The sequence below is a fragment of the Aethalodelphis obliquidens genome, unplaced genomic scaffold (genome assembly GCF_003676395.1).
Source record: "Aethalodelphis obliquidens isolate GAN/ISIS:26980383/991018 unplaced genomic scaffold, ASM367639v1 scaffold68, whole genome shotgun sequence".
Taxonomy (NCBI): Eukaryota; Metazoa; Chordata; class Mammalia; order Artiodactyla; family Delphinidae; genus Aethalodelphis; species Aethalodelphis obliquidens.
Genome location: NW_020838012.1, coordinates 4,309,493 through 4,337,075, shown reverse-complemented (window position 1 = coordinate 4,337,075; position 27,583 = coordinate 4,309,493). Strand labels below are relative to the sequence as shown.

Here is a 27,583-nt window from a genome sequence, read left to right as displayed (position 1 = left end):
AGGGCCTCCATCATTGGGAAAGATTCTTTCCTTGAATGGAGAGTATGTGTAGGCAGGACTGTAGACATTTTAGGAAGATTCTCACAAGGATAAGAGTAAGGAGTGTCTAGTTGAGACCCTCAGGTAACTGAGAGATTTCATTAGCAGAGTGCCCAAGTATTTTAGTTGAGCTTTTGCTGATTTTATGCACCATTTTCTTTTTATAAATATGTTATTAAAATTTTAAAAGTAACTTAATAGACTAGAAATACACTTTGAATTGCTATCTTACAAAGGGAAAAAATAACACAGAAAGCGTAACAAATCCGTAAAAAAGGATGAAAAGGTAAAAGCATTAAAGCATAATATACAGAAAACATCAAATGAGTGATAATTGAAACCTGCTAGTTTCTCCAGTATGTGAATGTATCCGATTCCTTTTTCTTTTTAAGAAAGTTGTTTAGATGAAAAAATTCAGGCATCCATTGTGTACAAGAAAAGCACCAAGAAAGAAAAGGACTCAAAAATTTTAAATTGAGGTATACCAGGCAAAGGGGAAGAGGAAGAAATCAGGAGTGAAAGTACTAATTTCCAGAGAATGTCTACCTTAATATCAAGTGCACTTAATGGTATAAACTGATATTTTTAAGAATGAGATTAGAATCTAGGGATGAATCATAAAAGTCAGTGTTTAAATAGTGCCTCTCAGTGTGAATCACACGTCCATTTGTCTGGATGTATGTATTATGTTATGCCATTTCTTGAGTATGGTAAGTATTGACATGCTAAATATTTCTTATAAATACATTTCTTTTAGATTTTGCCATTTAAGTCTAACTTTCCCCAATTATTAGTCCATGAGTCTCCCTTTATGTCTTAAACTTAATATGTTTGTACAAGGGAGGGTTTGGTTTTCTCATTTACCTTTTTAAACTTAAAATATATCTGTTGAAATAGCATACAAATAGTAGAAAACTTGGAAAAAATTAATATAGTCCAGAATAAAAATTACCCAGTATGCCACCACCCCAAGAGAGCCACTATTTTCAATTTTCAGTATTTTCCCAATTTGTTACACCTTTTCATAGCTGAGGTCAAACTTTTATTTTCCCAAATTATAAACATAAATTGTGAGGGCCTCAACTTAGATCTATCATATTATCCAGAATTCACCATTGTTTTAGGTTGGTAATGTATTAGTTGTTTCTAGGTTTTGTTCTATCTCATTCAATAAATATAACTTAACCAATGTGTGCCCTAGCCCCTTCCTTTAGTAGCTTACAGCTTATGGTTGTGGGGAAAAGTGAGGGAAATGGGAGTTGGACACTTTCACACTGTAAGGGGGTATGGAAGCACCTGCTGAGCCCTGGTGACCGGTGATGTGGGAGCCATTGACGGCTCCAGGGAGCAGTGAGAGTGGAGCTGGGACTAAGGGACTCAAAAAGTCAGGTGACATTGATATATGTAAATTAAGAATTTAAGGTCGTGTTAGAACAACATCCAGTGCCTACAGGACCCTGTCTCTTCTGGGAGTCCTTCCCTTCTTCTCGCACACTCGCCCCTTCCATGGCTCCAGTTCTTCTAATGCTTCACACACCCTCTGCTCTCCACCTTATGGCTGCTGCACAGGGCTTTCCTTCTGCCTGGAGCACATTTACACACACACACACACACACACACACACACACACAGACACTCTCTCCCTTACTTGACTGGCCATTTCTCTAAACCCTCTGGTCTCAGTTTAAATGTTTCCTTGTCTTAGAAGCTTGGTAGGTAGAATATGACTCCCGAAAGATACCCATGGCCTAATTCCTGGGACCTGTGAATCTGTTCAGTTAAGGGGAATTAAGGTTAAAGTTGCTAATCAGCTGACGTTAAGATGGGGAGGTTTTTCTGAATTATGAATCTGAGCCCATTGGTAATTATAAGCGTCTTTAAAAGTGGAAGAGGGAAGCAGAAGAGAGAGGGCCAGAGAGATGGCAGTATGGAAGGACTTGGTCCGACCATTGCTGGAGGAAAGGAACCACTAGCCAAGGAATGCTGCAGACTCTAGAAGCTGGGGCATCCAGAAGGAACACAGCCTTACCTTGATCCAAACTCAGTGAGACTCGTTTTGGACTTCTGATTTACCGAACTATAAGATAATAAATTTGTGTTGTTTTAAGTCACTAAATTTGTGATAATTTTGACAGCAGCCATAGGAAACTGATGCAGATGCATCTCCTGACTCTTCCTCTTAATCTAAAGTGGCTGAAGTTGATTCCCGTTTATTCTGTTTCTCCGTTACCTGTTCTTTTCCTTAATACCCCTTATCACAAGATGGGATTGTTTCTTCATTTATTTATTTGCCTGTGTTCCCTTCTAGACCAAGTGCTCTGTGAGGCGAGGGACTGTGTCTTGTGTGTTACCAGTACTGATCCAGCCAGTCTGTTGTAAGCTTTCAACAAATAGAATGGATGTGATCAGATTTGCATTAGGTGAAAAGGCATTCCCAGCAAGACAGCAAGTGCCAGAGCCATGAGGCCAGAGAAAGAAATGGTACATTTGCAAAGCTATAAATTAGATGACTGTTGAATTTAGAGAACAAGGTTGTAATTTAGGCAAGATTACAGGCTTGAACTAAGGTAGAGCAGTGGAAATATAAAGAAGTGGGGAGATAAGATGTTTCATTGTAGAAGTGACAGAACTTGGTTGCTGAGTCTATAGGAAAAGGAATCAGGGATGACTGCCAGGTCATGGCGTGGTCAGCTGAGTGGATGGTGGTGGTTTTCACTTAGAAATTACGGAAAGAGGAAAGGAATTTGGAGGAAAGGGAAGTTCAATTCTGGGCATGCATGAGACGCCTATAGGCCATCCTTGAGTAGATATTTGGCAGCCTGTGGGAATTATGAATCTGGAGCCCAAGAAGAAGACCAGGGCTACCAGTTTGATCTGGAAATGGTTGGTTTATGAGGTATGTAAGGGAGAAGGTTTAGAGTGGAAAGAGGAGTAAGAATGGAAGTTGGGCCAACACTCAGTTCAGGAACAGCAGAGAAAAAGGAGACTTGAGAAGAAACAGCCCGAGACTGAGGAGGAAAAACCTATGGGTTGTGGTGACAGCAAGGCCAGGGAACAGTGCTTTAGGAAGGAGAGAACCAGAGTCAAGTGCTGCAGAGGATACAAGACTTTGTAGCGTCCACTGGATTTAGCAACAGAGGTCCAGGAAACATTTTTGGCATTTAGACATTTTAAAATTATTTCTGCTTCTGATAATCTATACTAAAGAATTACTAGATCAAAGAATCATAAAAATGTAAAACCTTTGATGAATGTTGCCAAATTGCTTTACAAAAAGATGGTACTTATACTCCACTAGCAGCATATAATCATGACCAGCTACCTCACCACATCAGAAATAGCATTTTGCAACGGCTAAAAGTATACACCCTGGGTTCACATCCTGATTTTACCATACCATTTCGGTGGCCTTGGACAAGTTACTGAGCTTCACTTTCCTCTTTTGCAAAAATGGTGACAATAATAGTATCTATCTCATGTGATTATCATTATAGGAATGGCTAAAGTGAGTTTTTACTTTTAAAACACTTAAACAGTACAAACAGTACCCGGCACATAGTAAGTGCTGTTTCCAGGTGTTTGTTAGATAAGTGATGGATAGATAGAATGAATCAATATTGGGTATTCTGATGTTTTCATATTCTACAAATTTGAAAGATGAGGAATAATAGTATCTCTGTTTTTTAAGTCAACTTTGTAAAGGTATAATTTCCACCCATTAAGTGCTCCCATTTTAACTGTACAGTTCGGTGAGTTTTGACAAATGCTTGTACCTGTAACCACCACCACAACCAGATGTGTAACATTTCCATCACCCAAAACAGCTCCCTTTTGCCTTCTCCCAGCCAAACTCCAGCCTCCCCACCCCGCCAAGCAAGCATTGCTCTGTTTTCTTTTCCATGGATTAAAACGACCTTTGCTAAAGTTTCATGGTAATGTACTCATACAGTACGTGCTCTGGGTTTAGCTTCTTTCACTCAGCATGATGTTTTGGAGATTCACGCCCATTGTTACCTGTACCAATAGTTCATTCCTTTCTGTCCCTGATTGGTATTTCGTTTTGTGGATATAGTACACTTTGCTTATCCATTCACCTGCTGCTCCCAATTTTGGGCCTTTATGAATATTCAGGTACAATTCTCTGTGTAGACGTATATTTTCATTGTTTCAATTTGCATTTCTTTTTTTTTTTTTTTTTTTTTGGTACGCGGGCCTCTCACTGTTGTGGCCTCACCCGTTGCAGAGCACAGGCTCCGGACTCGCAGGCTCAGCGGCCATGGCTCACGGGCCCAGCCGCTCTGCGGCATGTGGGATCTTCCCGGACCTGGACACGAACCCGTGTCCCCTGCATCGGCAGGCAGACTCTCAACCACTGCGCCACCAGGGAAGCCCTAAATTTGCATTTCTTTATTATTCTTTTGCTAACTCATTAAAAGTTTGAAAACTTTTTCAAGAATGTTAACAAATTTTTGGTGTGAAATTTATCTTTTGTCCATGTTTTAATTCGTGGTCTTCATACTTTCTTTTACTGAGTTTTAATTATTGAGATAGTCAAATCTTTATCTTTTCATTTTTATTTCTTCCATAGATTTGACATTTAGAAGTTCTTGGTGAAGGAAATTTTTGACATTTTGATGTATATACATATGCGTGTCTGTGTGTGTATGTGTGTTTGAGACAGAGATGCCCCAGTTATTTGGGGGGGTTTAATCAGTTTTCAGAATAGGCCGCTGGTCACAGTTGTGAAGGAAGTTGACCTGAAAATTGAGTTTAACTCAGTCATTGGTCACATTCAACTGTAATCCCTTTGAGATTTTTGGATTTATTTTAAAATCCACATCTGACTAGTACATTCTTCTTGATAATGACAAGTCCAGGTATTCTGAAACCGTTGTTTATCCTTTAGATAATGAGATTTTGTCCATAGCTGAGTTTTCTGATTACCTAAGGGTTTATGTCTATTAATAACATTATTTCTTATAAAAGAACATTTAACCATTTTGGTTTGAAAATTTTCCAAAATGCATTACACATGTCTTTGTGCTTGATTTTATTCTTTTGGTAACTTGGGGTAGTCATGATGAATATGATTTTTTGTATCCTTTGGAGGTGATAGCCTCAAAGCTTTTCTAAGTGTGTTGGATTACTGCCATGTCCAGTGCCCTCAGCTTTGTCTGCTTAGTGAGTTTTTTATCCTTTCTATAATTTCTGCCACATCCCTTGATTGCTGCCTAGGTACCTCGCCAGTGTCCCAGATGGTACTTCCAGTTTTCTCGTGGACGTTGAAATTAAATATCCCCACTGTTAGGAATCATAGAAGAGAAGGAGTAAATAGGATCCAAATGGCGTGAACTATTTGAGTAATAAAACATACCTTTTTATATCTATTTTTGCTTCTGCAGAAGCCCTTTTTCCTACTTCATTGTGCTTGACTGTGTTCTGAAATGTTACAGTTAGTGAGTTACACCAGATAAGTAAGTAAATGTGGTCTGTTACGTTCCATGATACACTTTTCAAAGAACAATGTTTTCTTACTATAGGTGAGAAATTGGATCTATAATAGTGATAATGGCTAACACGAATGTAATATTCGTGATGTACAAGGCACTCTCGTAAGTGTATCAAATATACTCATTTAATCTTCACAACAACAGTATCTTAACTGTTATCTTACAGGCTAGCCCGTGTTCCTAACTTCTGTGTCACTTCTTTGGTTCCTAACTTCTAACCATCAGGATGATAGAAAATGTGCAGATACAAATCCCAGTGGTAGAATAGCAGATGCATGCTTAATTTTGCTCCTGTTTTAGAAACTTAACACATATGAGAATTACAAAGCACACATTTGGGGACCTAGGCAAGCAATCTCTAGAGCTGAGTTTCAGCAGGCTTTTCCTACTTAAATAGATATTTTATCAAGTGTCTTCTTTTTTCTTTTGAGAAATCTTGGGTGACTTGAGTAAGGCAGTACAAATGAAGTTTCTTTTCAAAAGCTTATGCAGAGTTTATTAAAAAAATTTAAGAATTAGAACAAATTTAAAGCTTATGCACTTAAAAATATCATATAGAGTAGTAGTTAGTTTGAGGTAGTGAAAGCACTGCAGATTTTTTAAGGAGAGATTTCTTCGGGGGAGATTTACTCATTAAAACACTTGTGTGCTTAGCGCTGCTTCTGGAGGAAGCCCTTTGTAGCCTTAAAGTAAGTTATTTATTTTTGGGGTATTTAATTTCCTTCCTGATGTAACATCCTCTACAGATGCATTGAAAGCACACAGCAGCCTCCTCCAGGAACTCTTTCCTGTTTTGCCCCCACCTCCAGTAATCTCTCTTTTTTCAGTCTCCTATAACACTTTGTCTCTACTTTACAGGACTGTTTCATTTTTTCATCCTCATTCTGCCAGGTGTTAGCCATGTCCCGAAGACTTAGATATGCTTACAGTTTTTTTGTTACTGGTTATTATTTTTGAATAATAAGTGGAAATTAAGATCTTTCTGCCTTTTCAGACCATTTTATACACTCTAGATGGAACCACCTGCAGACTAGTGGTACTCGAATTGCTACTCAGTGCATTTGTATAGCTTGGGAACTTATGACGGTCCACCGGTCTTTTAAAATAATAGAAGTCCATTTGAAAATGTTTTGCCACAAATTTATTTCATGAATATATAATTAATGCCAGATTCCACCTGATTATTCATTAGCCTTCTGAGTCTGTTTCCTATAAAACAGGGAGAATGATACCTACTTTACAAAGCAGTTGTGAGCATTAAGTTAGATAACATCTGTGAAAGATCCTATTACACAATTATCCAATTACTGGCTTATAAATGGTTCTTCTTAACTGTGGGTTGAAATCAAACATTCTACATCTCAATTATCTTTAACAGTGTTTGAAATTAGCTAGTAATCTTACCATGAGATAAAGCAACATACCATCGAGCACAGTTTTTTTTAAATTCTCATTAAAATATTTCATAGGCAATCTTGGTGTATTACCTGGGGTCCTTTCACCTTATATCCAGGATCCCATCACTTGGGCATGTCTGTATGCATGTGTATCTAACTAACTGATGTTTTGTAGTGGGTTTTTTTTTTTTTTTTTTTTTACCGTGCCGTGCAGCATGCGGGATCTTAGTTCCCCGACCAGGGATCAAACCTGTGCCCCCTGCAGTGGAAGCGCAGAGTGTTAACCACTGGGCCACCAGGAAAGTCCCTTGTAGTGTTTGTATTGCACAGTTTTGATTTTTGGATGTGGCCCTCCTCACTGTAACGTTAGTCTCTGTAGCACAGTAGCTAAGACATTGAGTGCACGTGTGTCAACAGTTGTTGTCCTGGAAGAGAGTAAAGTACCTGCTTTACAGATGGAGAACCTGAAAGACAGGATGTTTCCAGAGTTACTGTGTTTATATCAGCCCTTTTGAATGAAGCATCAGGCTGCACCGGAAGACATCCTTGAGCAAATGAGCCGCAACTAATCCTAATCCAAATAAAGCTACCACATAATCTCTCTCCCTCCCAGAATTAACACTGGTCTTAGTGGACTCATTTGTTCAAGTGAAGGGGTGGGGCCAGAAAATTCTTAAAGCTCTTTTTAGCACTTATATGTGATCCCTCTCAGCTCTTAGGTTTTTTATTTGACTTAAAAGCATCACAAGTTTTAATTTTGTTCCACCTGTGGATATCAGTTTGTTCACCATTGGTGACATATTTTTAGAAAAGAGTTTAATATTTGGAAGGGAGATCTATGCCTTTCAGAGGGTTATGTTTGTTTTTCCTGAAAAAGTGAGCATCTAACGGATGCTTCCCTATGGCTATATAGGTCAGGTCCTAGAATGATAAATGTAAACTTTTAAAGTAAATTTGATGCATACTCATGTGCATTCAACAGCCACGGTGCCAGCATGGGATGAGGATGCACCCATTTTGTTCCCTGCCTGTCCCTTGACAACACCCCAGCCTTTCTGCAGGGCCGCAGGAAAATGCACAGTGATTCTGATGGCTCTCACTTTAAATTCAGGACCACTAACTTGAACAGGACCATAGTGAGGTCCAGCATTCCTTCTACATGACTTATTCTCTGGCTTTCCTAGATGAGGATTTCACACTTCTCCTCTCTCAACCACTAAACCCCTCTCCCCCTTCACTCCTCCACTCCCACCTCCACTGATGAGAAAAAAAAAGCAACCAGAAGGAAGTGTCTAACCTCTCCCCTTACCTTGTCTACTATCGTACCCACAGCTGCACTTGGGCACTCTGATGAGCTTCAGTTATTAATATGCCCTCTTATTATGTAAGGCTGATCCTCAGCTAGTCTGATTCACATCCCCCCTTGCCTACTTACTGCTGTTTCTTTATTGGTTGCCCCTTCTCTCTCCTGCATCATGAATTATCCCTCTTCCCCCTTTACTGGCTCATTCCTATCAGCATACTCGCATGTTGAAATTGCTCCACCTTTAAAAGAAAAGAGAAATGAAGGGAAAAAAAAAACTTCCTGGGGAAACCCCACAATTCCCTATATCTACTGCCCCATTTCTGTTCCTCTTTGCAGCAGAAATCTTCAGAAGAGCTGTCCACTCCAGCTTTCCTTCCACTCTGTCCTGGAATCTCTCCATGAAGGCTTTCTACTCCGCCACTCTGTCAAAACGGCGCCGACCAAGGTCACTCGTGATCTTTCCAAAGTCTAATCCATGGATCAGGTCTCAGTGAATCAGGTCTCCCTGCCAGCGATACTTAACATGGTCACTCTTTCTTACACTCTTCCCTTGGCTTCCAAGACCCCACTCTTCCTACTTCTCTTACTTCAGTGGCAGGTTGCCCCTCATTTCTCGGATCTTAAATACTGGCGAACCCCAGGGTTGGCCCTTAGACATCTTCTCCTTCTATGCTCACCTCCTAGGTGAATCCAGTAGGTTCCATCCAGTGTCCTAAAATGTCTTCTTTACTGATGGCTTCTGAATTTGTATCTCTAGCTTGGACTTCTCCCCTAACCCACACACTCCCAATGTCCAGTGGCCTTCTTGATTTCTCCCCCCTGGAAGTCAACATGTCCAAAGCCGTGTTCCTGATTTTCAGTGTCCGAAACCTATTCCTCCTGCAACCTTCTTCATCTCCAGTTGCTCATGTCAAAAACCAAAGAGTTACTCTTGATTCCTTTCTCAGGATCGCCTGCTTGCTGTACCTTCAAAATAGATCCTAAATACCATATATTAATGCATATATATGGAATCTAGAAAAATGGTACTGATGAACCTAGTGGCAGGGCAGGAATAGAGACACTGACGTAGAGAACCGACTTGTGGACGCAGTGGGGGAAGGGGAGGCTGGGACGAATTGAGAGAGTAGCATTGACATATGTACCCTATCATGTGTAAAACAGATAGCTAGTGGGAAGCTGCTGTATAGCACAGAGAGATTAGCTCGGTGCTTTGAGACGACCTAGAGGGGTGGGATGGGGAGGGTGGGAGAGAGGCTCAAGAGTGGGGGGATATGTGTATACATATAGCTGATTCACTTTGTTGTACAGCAGAAACAAACACAATGTTGTAAAGCAATTATAAATTATAATCCAATAAAGCTGTAAAAAAATTTTAAAAAGCTCTAAAAAATACAGATCCTGAATCTCACCACTTCTCACAATCTCCCCCTCCACCAAGCCATGGCCATCTCTTGAATGGATTATTGCCATTGCTTTCTCACTGGCTTCTTTTCTTTCACCCAGAGCAGCCCGAGAGAACCTTTGAAAATGTGGAGCCAAATCATTATGTTCCCAGAGCCTTCCAGTGACTTTCTGTTTTACTGGGGGTAAAAGCTGAAGTCTTTACAGTGGCCTGCAAGACCCCAGTGATCTGGCCCCTTGCTACCTCTTCCAGGTTATCATCTTTGTCTCCCTGTCTCTCTTCCCCTTCCCCTTTCTTCCTCCTCTTGTTACACACCCCCTTCCCATTCTCCCTCTCAATCACTATTCTGGCCACACTGGCCTGCCCGCCTTTTCTTGAAGGACCTAAGCATCTCCCACTTCAGAGCCTTTGCACTTACTGCCAGGTGTTCCCAGGGGTCACTTCATTCCGTTCAAATGTCGCCTTATCAGGGAGCTCTTCTCTGAAAATCCTGTTAAATATAGCACCTTCCTACATGCATTCCTTCTAACATAATTCTTTGTACATTATTAACTCCCTGACCTCAAAAGAGGGAGTGCCGTGGGCTACTTCATTCTGTCACCACTGTATCCTTAAGACCCAGACGAGCCTGGCACCCCGTGGGTGCTGAATGAATGAATGAAGGTGGTGGTGATTCCTTGTATGATTTTATTAAGTACAAAGGTCTTGGACTACTTAATAAAACTTTAAGAATTCACACGCAACTTTTAAAAACACTACATAAAATATGATAAGTTCGTATACATGCAAACTCTAACTTACCCACGATCTCTTGTTTCAACCTGTATTTGATGATGAGGCAGTTACTTACCAATATTTAAATTATGCAGCAGACACTGTGCTAAGATTATCCAGTTTAATCCCCACAATTCAGCATGTGTTGTTATCCATTTTCCAAAAAGGAAGTGAGGTTTAATGAGTTTGAAGCCAACTGAAGACAGGAAGTGGCAGGGCTGGGGTTGGATCGTGGTGTGCCTGGCTCCAGAACCTGACTTCAGAAGGATGATGCAGCTGCTAAAATAAAAGCTTCCTGGAGATCCTTTTTAATGTTGATCATGTATATATATTTAAATAGAAAGATATTTAAGAAATAATGCTTAGATTTGGAAATCAAGTGTTTAATTTTATAATTGTTAAGCAGTAATAAATTATAAATGAGATACTTTTTTACAAATTTTGAGCTAAAAGTGAGATCTCATGGCTCTTTGCCCAGTGACCTAGAATAGCTATGTGATCTGGTTCATACAAACATATTTTAATACCCTACCTGGTGAGCTGTTGCTGTGGTTGTGACGGCTTTTGTGTGTTGAGTCTGTAGCTACGGATAACACAGAGCTGGCTTGGAGTGCTGTGGGCTACTTCTCAAGAGGGAAGTGAGACATTAATTCACAAGTTAAGATTTTACAGTTAGCTTTGCGGTAGATGATTGCTCTTCAGAAAGACAGCCTCACACTCAAGGACAGAAAGTCTACGATGGTAGGTGAAACAGAGAGGAAATTGCTAAGTACAAGGAAGAGGATATCAATGAAACAATGCCTAGTCCTCTTTTTCATTTGCTCGTTTTCTAGAAGAGATGGAGCCAAACTCTAGTCAGAGTTGGGGGTTCAAACAGCCTCACGCTCTGGTTCTTCCTTCTCTCTGCCACTTCCTACTTACCCTCCTAGTCCACTGTTTGAGGCATGAATCCCCTTCCCGAAGACCTGTGTGATTGGACAACAGTAACCGGTATTTTTGGTAACACAACAACTAGATTGATAGAACCGACATTTCACTTACAGATTCCACATGCCTGTGAAGCAAGCAGTTGCTGTTGGTTGCACATGCCCCCTGTGGAAGGAAGCAAGCCCTGGGGTAGTTGGTAACTAACTATATGAAACGAAATCTTGTACATATGTACTGAATATTGTCAGTAAGGACATAAATGTGTTTTTTCATTACTACCATGAATCTTAAAATGTGACTCCACATTCAAGATAGTCTGTTGTCTAATCCACTCTGAAAAAAAGAGCTGTAAGGTAACCTCGTCTTAGAGGTTCTGTTTGTACTATTGGGGAACAAATGTCAGACATGTGAGTGAGAACTAGTTAGAAGAACTGTCCAGCATTCCTCAATTCATTCATGACATGATAGCGTTAATTATTTTCATTGGTCTTACCTAATGTGAGTGAAACTACCAAGCTTTTGTGTTTGCTAGTACCAAAACCTTGTGCTATAGATTTTGATTTCTTGTAGATTTTATGCTTTGTGTTGGGATGGCATGATCATTCCTCTCTTTTCACTGTGAGTTTAAAAAATGCAGATTGTGTATTTCAAGGTATTACAGTGTGTGTATAATTCAGAATTTTCCCCCAAGTATCTTGACTTCATTATTTAAAAGCTGCTGACATATAATTTTTCAAAGTTTTAAAAAGTAATTAAGGCTGATTTTAGACAAGACTGTTTATGAACGGAGAAATAAGATAGGAAGTGACAATTAGCAGTGCCTTTTCAGGATTAGCCCATAAGGTGATATGAAGTATTCTTATTGTGTTCTTTAATTTTTGTGGGCTTCGTGTCACGACTTCTTCATTTTTTTTTTCCATTCCAACATCTGCTGGCTTTTAAATGGAATAATTTCTTTGGTATTTTCAGTGTTTGAGGGTCGATTTGCACATACCCAAGCAGCTGACTGGGTCAGATTTAGGATTGGGCTCTCATGCTGTGACCTTAATAACCAAAGCCTTTTTGGCCTTAAAATACGAAATGTAATTTATTTCATTGTTCTTTCCTTTTTTTTTTTTTAAACAGGCTGCAGATACTTTGGCAGTGAGGCAAAAGAGAAGAATTTATGATATCACCAATGTCTTGGAAGGAATTGACCTAATTGAAAAAAAGTCAAAAAATAGTATACAATGGAAGTAAGTTACAAACCAGTACTCTGTTCTAAAACCTTTCTTTTTCTTCTCAGTGCTCTGTAAGATCTGACCTTTCTACCATTTGCCTCTCCGAAGGCCTCTATTTCAGCCATCTACTCTAGTCACACCAGCCCCACCTGTGTCCCTGGACACACCTCTTTGGGCTTCTGTATGTGTCACTTCTATGTTGGGATGTCCCCTTGCTCACTCCACTGTTTAATTTACACTCTTAAAATTCAGATCTTACTTTCTCCCTCAAGCTACTCATTTGGTACACACTGCATACTGCTTTGTATTATTAATTCCTCTCTGCTTAAGTATTTATCTGCCCGCCTAATATAAACTCCTTGAAAACAGGAACTGTGTCTTATACACAGGATTATGTACTTTGTAAATAATGGTTAGTTGAAATGCATGTTGTCATTTGTTAACTGTTGTATGTTTGAGTGTGATAAACACTTTCTGTTCCACAAATTTGTCCCCTTTAGCCTTAATTTTTTGGTTTATCTTAGCCAAAAATCCCACCAAAATATATTAAAAGGTTATAATGTGTTTTACCAGTATCTCAGTCCATATAGTGAGACTTCCCAGTGTGACAATTTGACTTTGACATCCTCTGGTGCCTCAGTCACCAGCCTGACCTTCTAGAAGACAAAAAGCACACTAGAACATGTTGAGAATTTGTGTACTTTGGTTGTTCTTGGCAATAAATTGTCTAAGCAAACATATTCAGAGGTATATGGTGCTTAAATTTTCTAAGGATTTTAATGCTTGATTTTTAGAAGAGTGTAAAGATTTTTGTCTTGAATATATTCAGTGAGTTTTACTACTACAAAAATTAAGTGATGTTTAACTGGGTCTGATACTGGGGATATTAATTCTCATATGTTTTTAAGAGGTGTAGGTGCTGGCTGTAATACTAAAGAAGTCATAGATAGATTAAGATATCTTAAAGCCGAAATTGAAGATCTAGAACTGAAGGAAAGAGAACTTGATCAGCAGAAGTTGTGGCTACAGCAAAGCATCAAAAATGTGATGGACGACTCCATTAATAATAGATATCCTTTTAAATACGCTATACATATACATAATATCTACATATTCTTTCAGTCTGAAGATGTTACTTTATTCTAGTGTTTTTAGAGTTCAGTTTTGCAAGTGAATATAACATTTTAATTTTATAATTCTGATTTATACTAATATTTTAAAATTTTTACCTTTTTAAGTTATACAGTGCATCAGTTAGCATCATTACTGTGTTGCATTGAGAAAAACAAATTCACCTACATTCAGTCTACCCATTGATAGGACGTAACATGCTAGCTAAAGTGTGCTTAGGGGGTCTGCGAATTTGGAAGTCATTGTTAAGTGCATAGACATACTTAAATCATTGTTCTGTACTTAAATCATTCAGTGTTCTGAAGTAGTGAAAATTCAGCAGCTCTCAAAGTTTTAAAAAATTAATTTTGGTTTGAAAATGAAATATTACAGGCCTGCAATCAGTCCAGGATACATTCCGCCTAACATTAACCCAAAGACAGTATTTACTGGAGGGTGGGGTTCCAAGGCTGGAGTATCTATTGTACTGGGAGGAAACATCATTAGTGATACACTCCATGTGTTTCTTATAGTCATTGTGTTCTCTTAGATATCTGTGACTCTCTTGATTTGTGAACTTACCTGTAGTCATATGGAACATTTTAACTACATTTATCTCGTACCACCTCTTATGAACTTTTGACTAATGTATACAATTTATTTTTTGTGTTGTCTTGTCTTTGGTGAACAAGTCCATGATCTCATTTGTTATTTCCTTTCTATGATCAGAACTCCTTAACAGTTTGATAATAATGGGGGTCTTCAACTGTGCCTTGTGGAACCCCAAGATTCAAAAAGCATTGAACTAGTTGATCATGCACTTTGCTGCACTGCTTTCCAAGATTGTGGCCACTCCCAATTCCCCAAACCATGACCCAAGAAGATTCTCGATGCAGAGGCTTGTATAGTTGCTCTTCACTCCCACTGAGAGCATCCTTTTTCCCATCAATATCCTTCCCCCTGAAGCTCCTGTCTCCATGAGGAATGTGTTTTCCATCTCTCTCCCAAGAGTTCTCAATGACAGAGAAATCAAAAGTGGCTTCCTCTTAGAGCAAAGGATGGACACTTCTCTTATGGACCTTTATGTGATTGTCTTTGCCTTTTCAGACTGAAGACTTGTGTTGTTTTTCATCTGACCATATGTGACAGTCCCTTCATGCATTTGGTCATTTTATTTTGGCCTTCAGATTTATTATCTTAATTTAAATGTCTAGACCTTGATATAAATGTTGTTTCCTTAACTCTATGACAGTACATTTTCCTATGTAACTCATGAAGACATCTGTAATTGCTTTAATGGTAAGTACTGTTAGTAAATTTTTTCTTACATTCTTCCTGTAATCAACCTATTTAGTGTAACGTGATTCAAAATTCTCCATGCACTCACCCTAAGTCATTATTTTCAGGACTTGTGGACATTTTTGGGTTTCACTCTACAGTGCTATGTGTTGATAGGCTGCTTTCATTTCTGTTTCCATGACAATAACTGCTTTTCCCTGCTTTCACTTCATTGCCCACATCAGTAGGTATAAACTATGTGTGGGAGAGGCACCTAAGTCAGCGATTAAGCAACAGCCTCAAAGTCACAGAATCACAGAGTCAATGACTAAACTTGAACTAGAACACGGTTCTCATTGGCACTGTTTATGAAAATATATGTAGCAAGTGTGCTGGTCACAAATGGAACCCAAAGAAAGCATGAGGACAGAGTGAGGTTTATCCATTTTATTATCAGGAAAATTATTCCTCACCCTATTCCATCCCCAGCCTCCATGTTTTCCCCTTAAGATGACAATATATTAGTAACTAAAATGGGCAGTGGGGGCTGTATTTCCATAATATATATAATACAAGTAAAATGAAATTTTGCATACAGATTTATATTTAATTGTGCATGACCTATTAAAAGAGGACAGTCTTGTATCATGCACATACAAAAAATAATCTGCCGAACACCTTGCCAAGTGGAATCTGACTTTCATCTAAGATTACGTTGGTAATATATGTGGGCTTATTGCTCTACTTTGCCATCATATTTCCCAAGTTTTCAAAGAAAGGGGGAAGTATTTTTAATCTTCAACTCAGCAGAGACTGCTGTAGAATTTGGCTTCAAAAGTAAGTTCACTTAAGCTTAAGATTTCACTGTATCATACCTAATCTTTAGTGTCTCCAGTCATTTAAGTAGTATAAATACTTCAACTAAACAGTGTTATTTAACTAAGGCTAAAAGGTTTCAAGAATCTCAGACTTGACATGAGATTGGGTGAAAGCAGTTTGTTTATGAGAATAGAGCTAACACATTTAACATGTTCTAAGGTCTAACACATATATTGCCTCATTTAATCCTCAAAAAAAACCCTATGCAGTAAGTTATATTGCCTCCATTTTACAGAATTAAGAACCAAAGCCCAAGGTTACCTAGCTTGGGATTCAAATCCAAGCATTCTGACTCCACAGCCCACACTCTTGGCCAACCCACACTCTTGGCCACTGTATTACAGGATCAGTAGTATTTTCTAAAATGTAAAAATCTTTATTTCTTAATTTTTTTGACCAGGTGATACACTTTTGGCCATTCAAGCACCTTCTGGTACACAGCTGGAGGTACCTATTCCAGAAATGGTATGTATGTAGGATAACTTTTGTTAAAATGGATCTACTGTTCCAAGAGGGACAAATATATTTTCTTTAGCTGAACATGAGCTAATTGCAAACACTTTCAAGTTACTGCTTTTAAGGTGTCTGTTTGAAAGTACTGATATCTGAATTTAGATGTCTTCAGTACTTTGGTAAAATTATGGAAGTGACTGAATGAATCATTTAACATTTAACTTTTCTTAAAATTTGATTTTATTTGAGCTAGAAGACATCAAGGAATGAGTAATGATATAGTCAATAATCTTAAAAGATCAGTTTGACTATATCTATAACCAATATAACAATCCTGAGGAAAAAGTTCACTTTAAATATCAACAATAATATATTGCTTTAAATTAGGTCTTTTAAAAAACATTTTCTGGCTTATTGAGTCAGAGATATTTATGGACTCTATGCTAATATAAATTTCATGATTTTAGTTTTCAGATTCAAATTTCCTGAAACAAACTGATTTGAAAACTATAACAATCAAAAAAGAGGTAGAAAAAATTACTGTTATCACCTCCCTCTCTTCTCCCAGCTATTCTAGAACTTTGTATTTAGGCGTTTACATTACTGGTTTCTGAAGCCTCGGGATACAAATTACCTTTTTGAAATGGAGGGACTTTACATTTATATCTCTGTAGGAAAACTCAGTTGTCTTTGTGCTTTGCTGAATGAAAAAAAGTTTCGACCTGTGAAATAGCTGCCATTTAAGACCGCACATTCAGATGACCACATCCATGGCGGCCGATGCCAGGGGACGGGGTTCCATATATGTGGAGAATGCTTGGAGTGCTGCTGCACACTGACATGTATAATTACACACAAATAGATGGTTTCCAGAATTCTACAACTGGGAGTTGCCCAGTATTTAAGAAAAGCTTACTTTTAGGGGCAAGTGGTTTATAGCACTCAATATCCCATTCTAGGTCTCTATGTTTTGACTTAGCGGCTTAATTTTCTCGTAGTTAGTCCCTATAGCTTTGCCTGTCTTATTTTTAATGTTTCAGCTTACCTAGAAATGTTGGCCTTTATTCATTTGTTTGTGCCCACTAACTTCAAAGGGTCAGAATGGACAAAAGAAATACCAGATCAATCTAAAGAGTCATTCCGGACCTATCCACGTGCTGCTTATAAATAAAGAGTCCAGCTCCTCTAAGCCCGTGGTTTTTCCTGTTCCCCCACCTGATGACCTCACACAGCCTTCCTCTCAGCCCTCGACTCCAGTGCCTCCACAGAAATCCAACATGGCAACTCAGAACTTGCCTGAGCAACATGTCTCCGAAAGAAGCCAGAATCTTCAGCAGACTCCAGCCACAGACTTATCTTCAGGTGGGTTCAGAGCCTTTGTTTTAAAAAGTAGAGGGGAAAATATGAATGCTGTGTTGAACAAGTTGGAGAGCTTTTCTGAATTTCTCAATTGTGATGTTATTTTATTATCTAGTATAGGAGGCAAAATAGTAAACCTGATCAACAAGTATTAATTTTGTGTCTTCTGTGTGCCCAGCACTGGAATATGTATTATGAGGAAAATTTAAAAAACAGATCCTGTCTTTAATTATACTACTACTAGTTGTTTCATAGACTGTGTAAATATATATATTTGCAGTTTTCCTTAGGATTCCATTTTTGGAATTAAACCAGATTTGTTCCCCCACCCCCCTTTTACTATTTACATGTCAGCTTTTTATCTGCGATTTACTTTGTAAGGTTCTTTTATCTCTTAGTAACTCTAGTATATATAATTGAAATTTGTTCTATGTTTAATAAAAATCATACTAGGGACAACTATAGTGACTTATGTCTCCTGTTTCTCTGTATTCTCTATTGTTATACTTTTTATTTGGAAAGCTTAGTTTTATAGAGTTGATAAGTGGTCTCAACTCCAATTATTTAGGAAATCTTGCCTTCCTAAGTTGTTTGATCTGTGAAATGATAAATAGCTAAAAACTGGGCATCAGGAATAGGGGCCACATTTCTTAAATTTATAAAATTTCCTCAGCATCCAGTCCTTTCCCTTGGTTATTACATGGCTAGGTATTTACCAACTCCTTAGTGGTTGCAAATAAAGGACCCATGGTTGCTGAATGAATGATTGCCATGCGATCTAGACGTAGTATTGCAGATAATTTAAAATAACTATATTGTATATATTCCACTTTGTTTATTTTTACCTTTATCCTTTTGGGATGTGGTCTACTCTTTGAGTTCACAATAGGTAAGAGTGAGCCTAAAAAGATCTTACTGGACACAGAATATTTTTCAGCTTCTTGTTGCCCATGTCCTTCCCCTATAAGTATTTCCACACCATAGGCCACAGGGATGCACAACAGAAAGTGTCATCTTTCAAAAGCTTATAATCTAATTGGGAAGAATAAAGTAGGCAGGTTTATGGTTTAGCTCAGACACAATTAGTACATTGGCTTTCACAAAGCATTAAAGAAACTTTTGAGCATTTCATTTCCGTACATGATTTTGTATTTGGAAATAGTAAAGAAAACAATTTGGGGCCAGATTAGAGAGGGCCTTGAATATCAGACTGAGTTAGGACTTTGACCTATAAACCAATGAAGATTTGTGACCAGGGAAGTGGCACGTTTAGAACTGTATACTGGTGAACACAGAAGTAACGTCATTAGGAAAGAAGAGACTTCTGGCCCTGGGAAGAAGAGATTAGAGGCAATGAAGACAGAAGATAAGATGTTTGCAGTTATGCAACTGTGAGAGAACATTGAGGCTAAAGTGGGGTGATGACAATGGGACTGGAAAGAGAAATAAGGAAGATTTGAGAAATACTCTTTAGGCAAAATAAGTAACCTTTGATGTGTGAGATCTGAAGATAAAGTTAACAGGAGGACTGTAAAGTGATGTTGCACTTTTAAGGTTGAGTCATAGGGAGAATTATGGTAACACTGACTTTAAAAACTGAGGAGTCAGTTTTGGGAAAACAATGATGAGTTTTTGGGGCTACATCTTGAGTTCAGAAGTTTAAAAGTAATGCCAGGTACAGATTAGTTGTCATGAAAATTCTGTTTCCATAAAGTTCTAGTACTTTAATTTCGTACTTTTTTGTGTGTGTGTGTGGTACACGGGCCTCTCACTGTTGTGGCCTCTCCCATTGCGGAGCACAGGCTCCGGACGTGCAGGCTCAGCGGCCATGGCTCACGGGCCCAGCCGCTCCACTGCATGTGGGATCTTCCCGGACCGGGGCATGAACCCGTGTCTCCTGCACCGGCAGGCGGACTCTCAACCACTGCGCCACCAGGGAAGCCCTAATTTCGTACTTTTAATCAAGATGCTGATGTTAAATATAACTGTGCTTAATATATACTGTGTTTAAATATATGCTGTTTAAATGTAACTGCCTTTTTGCTGTTAAAATATATAAAGAGGAGTGTAAAAAAAGCTTTATCACATTTCTTTTTCCAGCGGGATCTATTAGTGGAGATATCATTGATGAGTTAATGTCTTCTGATGGTAAGTAGTTAAAAATTTTAATAAATATAACCTTATACATCAATAATGCTTTTCTAGAATTTATGAGTGGCACATGATTTAAAAGAAATGAAGAACCTATATTTTTTAACTGCTTAATGTACTATGATGATTCATAGTAAGTTACAGGCATCCTTCAGATTTTTTTGCCTGCATTTTGAGGAAAAAGAATTCATAAGGGGATACTCATCACTTTTACTGAATAAAGTTCTAAATTGTTGGCATACTAGCCCTTTTTACACCTGAAGAATTTGGCCAAGAAGAGTAAAACAGTGTATCTGAGTCAACAGGAAATCTGAAAACAGTTTTGTAAATACTCCTACCATGGCCAACTTCAAGCTGCCAATGTGAAGTCAGTATTACTAAGATTAGCCACATCATCGTCTAATCTGAAGTAATTCTTAAAAATCAACTAGCTATAATATGGTAGTTACTTTAACAATTACTCTCTGGGCCTCACCTTTCTAAAAGTTCTTGGATTCAGAGTCCTGGTTCCTAACAAATATGTATAGCCGAGACCTAGGAAGTAGCAGCTGTTAAATTAGCCAATGGCACAGTAACCACTTAGACATTTATCAAACACTTCTGTAAAAGCAGAGAATTTCAGCATATTTATTAATTTATGTCTAGTTCCTTTCTCTGTTTTCGAAGTGGTAGCTTATTTAGCAGATCAGAGAAAATACTTTGAGCAGTGTTTCTGAATCATAAATTTTAGTGACAAGTTCAACCAATAAAAACTAACTTATTTCTCAAGCTAACACCTATAATCAATGCATAAAATGTCTTTAAAGAAGAATCTTTCAAAATATACACAAAATATAAGTCATTAATTTGATCATTACATTTCCTATTACATATTTTTAAAAAATTGCTGTATAACAGGGGAAACATAATTTGGCTTGATGTTTTTGATAGTATTTTATGTTAGACATCATTACCTGTATGTAGAAACCATCTTTAACACTGAATTTATTTTTTGCTTGCAGTGTTTCCGCTTTTACGGCTTTCTCCGACCCCGGCAGATGACTACAACTTTAATTTAGATGATAATGAAGGAGTTTGTGATCTGTTTGATGTCCAGATACTAAATTATTAGATTCCATGGAAACCTGGGACTGTTATCTACCTCTAACTGTGTAACATTTTAGACGTCTTAACCTAAGTATTTAAAATAATGAATGTAACATCTTTTTAGTTCACTGATTCTGAAATGTTCTTCCCTAATACTTTCTTTTTTACTTCACAAAACTTCAACCATAAGAACAAAGGATTCTGATTGCTTCAGGGGAAAAAGTGATTTCATATCTACCAACTCCCTACCCTCAAGTAATTACATTCTGGAATTTCAACTTTTCCTCCCATTCTGAACTTTCTGTTTTTTTCCTTATATGAGAGGAAAGTTAAAGTAGACTTAAGGTCATCAAAAACAAAAAAGTTGGCCAAGGGCTCATCATTTGTTTGTCTTACATTTTTACTGCCACGAGACTGTCCGTATTTCTGTGTATCCTCTGATCCAGACATTCACTGCCACTTATAAAGTGAAGGGTGTAAACTAGGATATATTAACTGTTTCAGTGAACAGATTTTGTGAAGTGCCTTCTGTTTTAGCACTTTAAGTTTATCACATTTTGTTGACTTCTGACATTCCACTTTCCTAGGTTATAGGAAAGATCTGTTTATGTAGTTTGTTTTTAAAATGTGCCAATGCCTGTACATTAACAAGATTTTTAAAAATAAAATTGTATAAAACATTTAATTTATTGGTCTTTTTGGAGAATTTGATGCATCACCAGTGTATTACAACTGAGCCATTAATCTTGTAGCTTCATCAACATTAACTGGTTCGTTTTCATGACACTGCTGAGGAATCTGGAGAGAAAATTACATTTAAAAATTTAGATAACAATAGCAAACAAAAATGACATTATCTACTGACATATCTATTATTCGATATAATTTCTTCTAGTTATACTTTTGGAAATAGAACAATAAATTCCCATATTTTAGACTCAATGTTTTAAAGTCTGAATAAGCTATACATACTACAGAGCCAAATACTAAAAATTACAATCAATACAGGCTTTGAAAATTTGTAGTTTATTAGCCAGAACAAAAGGAAGTGATTTCCACTCACCAGCTGTTTCTGCAGAGGTTCAAGGGAAAGGCCTTTTACGAACTGTACAAGTACCTTTTGCATATCTACAAAAGCTTTATTCACGCTGTTAACTTTTTCATCATTCATGATGTTTATCTTTTAAAAAAAGAAAAAGAGCATTAATCCATGATCTCACAACCATTAAGGATAAAAATATAGGCAACCTTAATTTAATCTTGTTACCCCCAAACCTATAAACTCTTATCAATCCTACCAATTTATGGAGACAATTTACACTAAAATTCTTAGTCTTATTGGGACATTTTAGACAAAAGGTTCTGTTTTTTAAAAAATAAGAATTATGTGAATATACCTCATACTTTGACTTTCCTGGAATAAGCAGGCCAAAATATGTGACCACTATCTTTCTAAGCTACGGTGCTATCGTCTCTCATCTGTAAAATGAGGAACCTGGATAGCATGCTTCCAGTGTTCTTCTAACAGTACGTCTCTGAATCCTTCCTTGATAGAAGTGCCTGGCAGTCTCCTGAGGACAGCAGCCCCTGTAGCCGTCCTCACTTGAATCTGAAAGGTGGGGGTGGTATTCTTGTACTTCACAGCTGCTCCCCAACCATTTCTCCTTCAAAACTTTTGGCTTTTTTGCATCTTATGCATCAGGACATTCTGACACCCCTCTCCTCATTACTGTCACCTATCAACACCATGATTACTTGCTCCTTCATGAAAGATCTCAAACCATGGCTCACTGACCCCTCTCACGCCTGGCGTCGCTTTTTAGTGGCTACAACAAAAACCTATCCTATGGCTTCTTAATCTCTTCAGGTCCTCATCTCCAGGGGTCTTTTCCACGACCTACCTTGCCATCACTCCCATGCATTACCTTAGGCTGCATCATTACCTGTTACTGCACCACCTCCTATCCTTCTATTCACTTATTTTATTAATAATTCTTAAATCTCACTGAAATCTTTTCCCACCAAGTTCACTATTGTTCACATTTTCATATCCCCACTTTTTCCTTTAGCCTGCACAGATTCCATGACCACTAATCAGTCACTCCTTCACACCCTAACTCTACTTCTCTTCTCTCCCTCAATCAGACTTGCCTGGCAACCTAGTTAAACTCAAGTATCAGCCTTTTGGAGCCCAAAACTGAAGCTCTAAAAAATCATAGCTGGCTGACTGGCTTCACTTTAAGTTCATGGCCACCAACTTCAATTTACCACTTATATAGTACCTGGTGATTGTACGACCTGCCCCTAAGGCTGCTTTCTCAGAAAAGTGTTCGATACTTTCTCCAACCAGGCTGCCTACCCACAGATCTTTTCCATTAGCATCCATAAAGCTTCTAGGACTTCCTATCCAAACAAAATAATTTTCCTCAAATATACCAAGCCTTCACCCAGCTGGGGGTCTTTGCACTCACTATTCTTTCTGCCTAGAACATGCTGCTCCAACACTTCCCAGCAGTTTGCATCACTGGCTCCTATCAGGCAGGTCTTGGCTTCAATGTCAACCCTGAAGACAGTTCTATCTAAAACTCACCCCCAAACCCCAGTCATATCACCCAGCTTTATTTCCTTTTTAGCATTTCCAAAGTCATGAAATTGCTCCACCAAAAATTTTAACTCAGCTAATTCATGAAGACTGAAAGATAAAATGTTACGTTTCTATGGACCATTATGATAATTACTAAGTCCTCTAGAGGTGACTCCACCTACTACTTAAGCTTGAAAACATTTTCTTGAATAATCTTCTTAAGGAGTCTACTTAATCTTGAAGAAATTTCCCATTCCCCAAATATTTTGAAATAAAGATAAAGTAACTCCTTTCTTTTCAAATTTTGTATTTTAAGAAACAAAATATTTTATCTTCTATTTTTAGGTTTTTATCTGAGTTCTAGATATCTTCAGAGAAATAAGAATTACTGAGGAGAAAAAGAATGGGTGTTGACTGACATTCCATGTCTTGACTCTGTTGAAAGCTTCTTGAAGAGATAACTTTTCCATACCATGTTTTTTTATGATTTCTATGCTCTGAGAAAACTATTAAAACTGTTACTTGGAGACTCATACATTTGCAGTTAAAATGCTTTCTTCTTTTTGCACATTTGAATTCAAGAAAGGGAGGTTATTTTTCTTCATCTTTTTTTCTTTTTTAAAACAAATGTTTAAAATCATCATGCTTTTGTAGGAAAGGCTAAGAACCTATTTTAAATATTAGCATTCAGTTTTTCAGTAGCTTTACAATTATGCTTTGCTTGTAAACAATAAAGTCAGAGTGCATAAGTGATACTAACCTTCTTCAGATTAGTGGTAACTGGTTTTGCTTTATTTTTAACCTTAAAGCCTTTTTGGCTGGCTATGTGGAATACATTCCTGGACTTCTGTCCTCTTAGTTTGTTCTTGGCCATTGTCTAGGAAAGAAAGAAAAGGAGCTCAATTAAGTTGCCCATGTTCATGAACTGTAAATCAATTTCAGTTTTTGGAAGTAAAGGTACCAATTAAATCTAAGAAGTTCCACCTTCCTCCTGATTATTTTTAAAATTGCTGCTTGTATAAAAATTATCTCCATGTCCTTTTGGTCTTACTAGATTTTTCTGTTTCAGTGCAGAGTGTGTAGCTAATTCTTTTCTGCATCTCCAGCACCTGACCCATAAGAGGCTCCACATTAGTTTCTGCCAGTTAGATTAATTAATATTCTCAACACAACAATTGTTTTTTTTTTTTTTCAGCTCTCTGCAGCATCTGACAATTCTAACCATCACCATCCATCCTTCTGCTAGTTTACATACTGCTATTCCATTCCAGTTCCTTTCATACTCTAGGACTGACTCCCTTCTCCCTCCTTCTTTCATTCCTTTTTACTTGCCCCATTTTCACTCCTGTGTGCACCTGCTCAAAACCAGTACTTAATCTTACACCTCCTAACCCCCACGTTAAATTACTTTCATGACTTCCACATCACCTCTATGTGAATGGCTCTTGCCTAAAAACTGTAGGTATTATCTTTGTTTTATAGCTAAACACACTAAACCTATAAATTCTACTTGAGAAACATCTCTCAAACCTGTCTTTAACAATGCACATGAGGAACAATTTAAAAAATATTAATAGTTAAGATTTATTAAGCTTTTACTACATGTACAGCACTATGCTAACGTTTTATGTATTTTAACTAATTTACTCCTTACAACAACACTTTGTAGGAGGTACTATTTTATCCTCATTTTACAGATTAAAAAAAAATCTGATGCAAAGAGAAGCTAATCTGCCCATTGCTGCACTATTAGTAGTCAGAGAATGCCAAGATTCAAAGCCAAGCAGACTAGATCCTGAGCTCTCATTATGTGATGTGGTCTCTCAAATATAAATAAAAATGCAGTACAAAAGCATGATTTAGTACTGCCTAGTTCAGGACTGGGTTACTGCTTTAGTCCCTAGGACTATTTGGTTAGACTCTGGGTTGGGACAAACTATACCCATGGACCAAATCAGGTCAGGCACCTGTCTTTGTAAATGACGTTTTATTAGAACGCAGCTACGTCCATTCGATTATGTATGTTTTGTCTGTGGCTGCTTTCCTGCGACAACTGTGGCTCGCAAAGCCTAAAATATTTACTATTTGGCCCTTTACGGAAAGACTGTCAACCCCTGGCTTAAGCCACATGCATTCAAGTCTATCCTGCGTAGTGGTACGAAATGAACCGTCCCAATGTTAAAATCCTTCAGTGGCTCCTCCAACCCACAAGGAGCAATATTCTTTGTCCTGACATATCGCTGGAAACCTGACTCTAGCATAAATCTGTCAAAGGTATCTCCTGCTATTTCTCTATACCGACTCTAGTCTACTAATTACTCTCTGAAGACACCTTGCACATTCTTCCCTTCTTCCCTTTGCTCACATTGTATCTCTCCTCCTTCAATGTCTAGCCTCAGGAACAACAGAGACAGCAATGCTTCCGAACCCCAACAGAACTCCTTCTAAAAAATAAATAAATAAACACAGTAGAAAATACATGATTATTATAGAAGCAGAAAATACACATAAACCACCCCCAAATTAAATAATCTAAAATCCTTCCAATAAGTAACCAAAATCCAACCATTCGTCTAGTATTCATTAATCAATTACTATGTACCGAGTGTGGTACAGAACCTATATACATACATATAAAACATATACAAACACAAGAAACATAAAGATAGGTGCTGTAACTGACAGCATACGAGTGGAGTCACAAAAGGAAAACATCCAATAGAGTTGGGGACTTGAGGAAGGTTCGTGGAGAAGGTGAGAGCCTAGCTGGGGGGGTAGTGGGATAGGGATTTTCTCTAACAACCACGTGGAAACTGGTGACAACAGAACAACCCAAAGCTGGTACCCTGCCGTGGGATGAAGGCCCAGCAGGCATGGGGGTTTCAGGCCTGAGCCAGCAGGCCTGCGGCCGAGTAGGGCTGCCTAAGGCAGCAAGCGACGACGGAACGGAGCCTCCAGACGGCAGCAGCCCGCGGACAGCCAATCCTGTCTCAACCCTCGGAAACTCCACGCCAGCGCGCCGGAAAATTTTTTAATTAATCTCTCACCAGTCCTCCGATACCCTCGTGCAGGGGTTTAAGCTCCAGGTAACGCCATCTGCACCCGCAGGATCCAGGAAGTTCCGGAATGAGGCAGCCAGTCAAGGGTCCTCTCTCAGGTCGTAGTTTCCACCCACCGAGATAAGCTCCGCCCACAGGGCGGAGTCCTGCCCCGTGAGCTTGGTCTGCAGACGGAGATAAGCCCCGCCCATCGAGCGTCGTTCCGCCCAGCGAGCGTCCTTCCGCCCACCGAGCGTCGTTCCGCTCACGGGCTGGTTTCCCACCCACCTAACGTAGCCCTGCCCACAGAACCGTCTCAGCTGTGGAGCACCCTTCCTTAAACACAGGGTCCTCACTGTTAACATGCCTTGCCGTTCGCTGGGTTAAGAACCTCTACTCAGCTGAGGCGTCGAAGACGCGGCTAAGTCTGGAGTTCCTCGCAGGGGTATGTGTACAGAAACCACCCGAAGTGTCTGAGTCACCAGAGCCACACAGACCGTAACACAGGTGGTCGGCTCTCAGCCGCTTACTGCTGGCTGGCTCTGTCCGCGCTTCCAGGAGGTGGCGCTGCGCACTTCTGGGTGGTGTCCCGGGTTTGGTTGGAGCAACAAAGAACCTAATGTCTGGAACAGATCTAGAACTATAATCTCCCAAGGGAAAATTTGTAGTGAGCCAAAAGTTGAAATGCTTTTCTCATTGAAGTTTCCTTGCTTCAAAATGAGAATTTCTGACAGCACGGCAGAGGCACAAGAAAATATCAATAAGTTGTAAAACAAGAATCAGGGAACTTTAGAAAATCTTAGAAGAAACATTTTTGCCTTCCAGTTTTATGTCTGTGTGTGTATATTTCCCAGTTAAGGTGTTCTGGGTTGAGTTTTCTAGAAAATCGAATCACTTCTTCCAAGACGATCTTTCCACTGAGGTAACAGTTTTCACATGTTCTCTCCTTATTTTGTTACAGTCTTAGGGAAAGCCAGCTTTTAAACAAATGTAGAAGTACTGACATTTTTGTATCATTTTTGTAACGGTACATGAGTTCTGCTCTAAGTATCAAAATAAGGCCAAAG

At 38.6% G+C, this 27,583-nt stretch overlaps 2 protein-coding genes across 5 annotated transcripts in view; one reads left to right on the top strand and one right to left on the bottom strand.

Annotated features, from left to right (window-relative positions):
- The window catches only part of E2F5 (E2F transcription factor 5), a 28,827-nt gene extending 7,248 nt beyond the window's left edge, over nt 1–21,579 (top strand). The window contains exons 2-9 of one of the 3 annotated variants that reach the window (XM_027089702.1): nt 12,484–12,593; nt 13,487–13,648; nt 14,944–14,987; nt 16,246–16,310; nt 16,766–16,825; nt 17,393–17,660; nt 19,758–19,805; nt 20,810–21,579. In XM_027089702.1, coding sequence (XP_026945503.1) covers nt 12,484–12,593; nt 13,487–13,648; nt 14,944–14,987; nt 16,246–16,310; nt 16,766–16,825; nt 17,393–17,660; nt 19,758–19,805; nt 20,810–20,919 — 867 coding nt within the window. In that variant the 3' untranslated portion in view covers nt 20,920–21,579. Of the gene's footprint in view, nt 1–11,476; nt 11,555–12,483; nt 12,594–13,486; nt 13,649–14,943; nt 14,988–16,245; nt 16,311–16,765; nt 16,826–17,392; nt 17,661–19,757; nt 19,806–20,809 lie in introns of those variants that run through there. The other 2 variants (XM_027089704.1, XM_027089703.1) reach the window with 2 other exon arrangements.
- On the bottom strand, nt 21,563–26,655 carry RBIS (ribosomal biogenesis factor). Of its 2 annotated transcripts, XM_027089706.1 has the most exons (5): nt 26,526–26,544; nt 25,844–25,922; nt 24,239–24,355; nt 21,958–22,074; nt 21,563–21,692 (listed from the first exon to the last, which is right to left on the bottom strand). In XM_027089706.1, exons 3-5 carry the CDS (start codon nt 24,350–24,352, stop codon nt 21,621–21,623), a joined length of 303 nt encoding a protein of 100 aa, XP_026945507.1. In that variant the 5' UTR covers nt 24,353–24,355; nt 25,844–25,922; nt 26,526–26,544; the 3' UTR covers nt 21,563–21,620. The 2 variants fall into 2 exon arrangements, with proteins under 2 accessions (XP_026945507.1, XP_026945506.1); XM_027089705.1 differs by lacking the exon at nt 25,844–25,922 and having other exon boundaries at nt 26,526–26,655.
- Between the last annotated feature and the right edge of the window lie 928 nt (nt 26,656–27,583).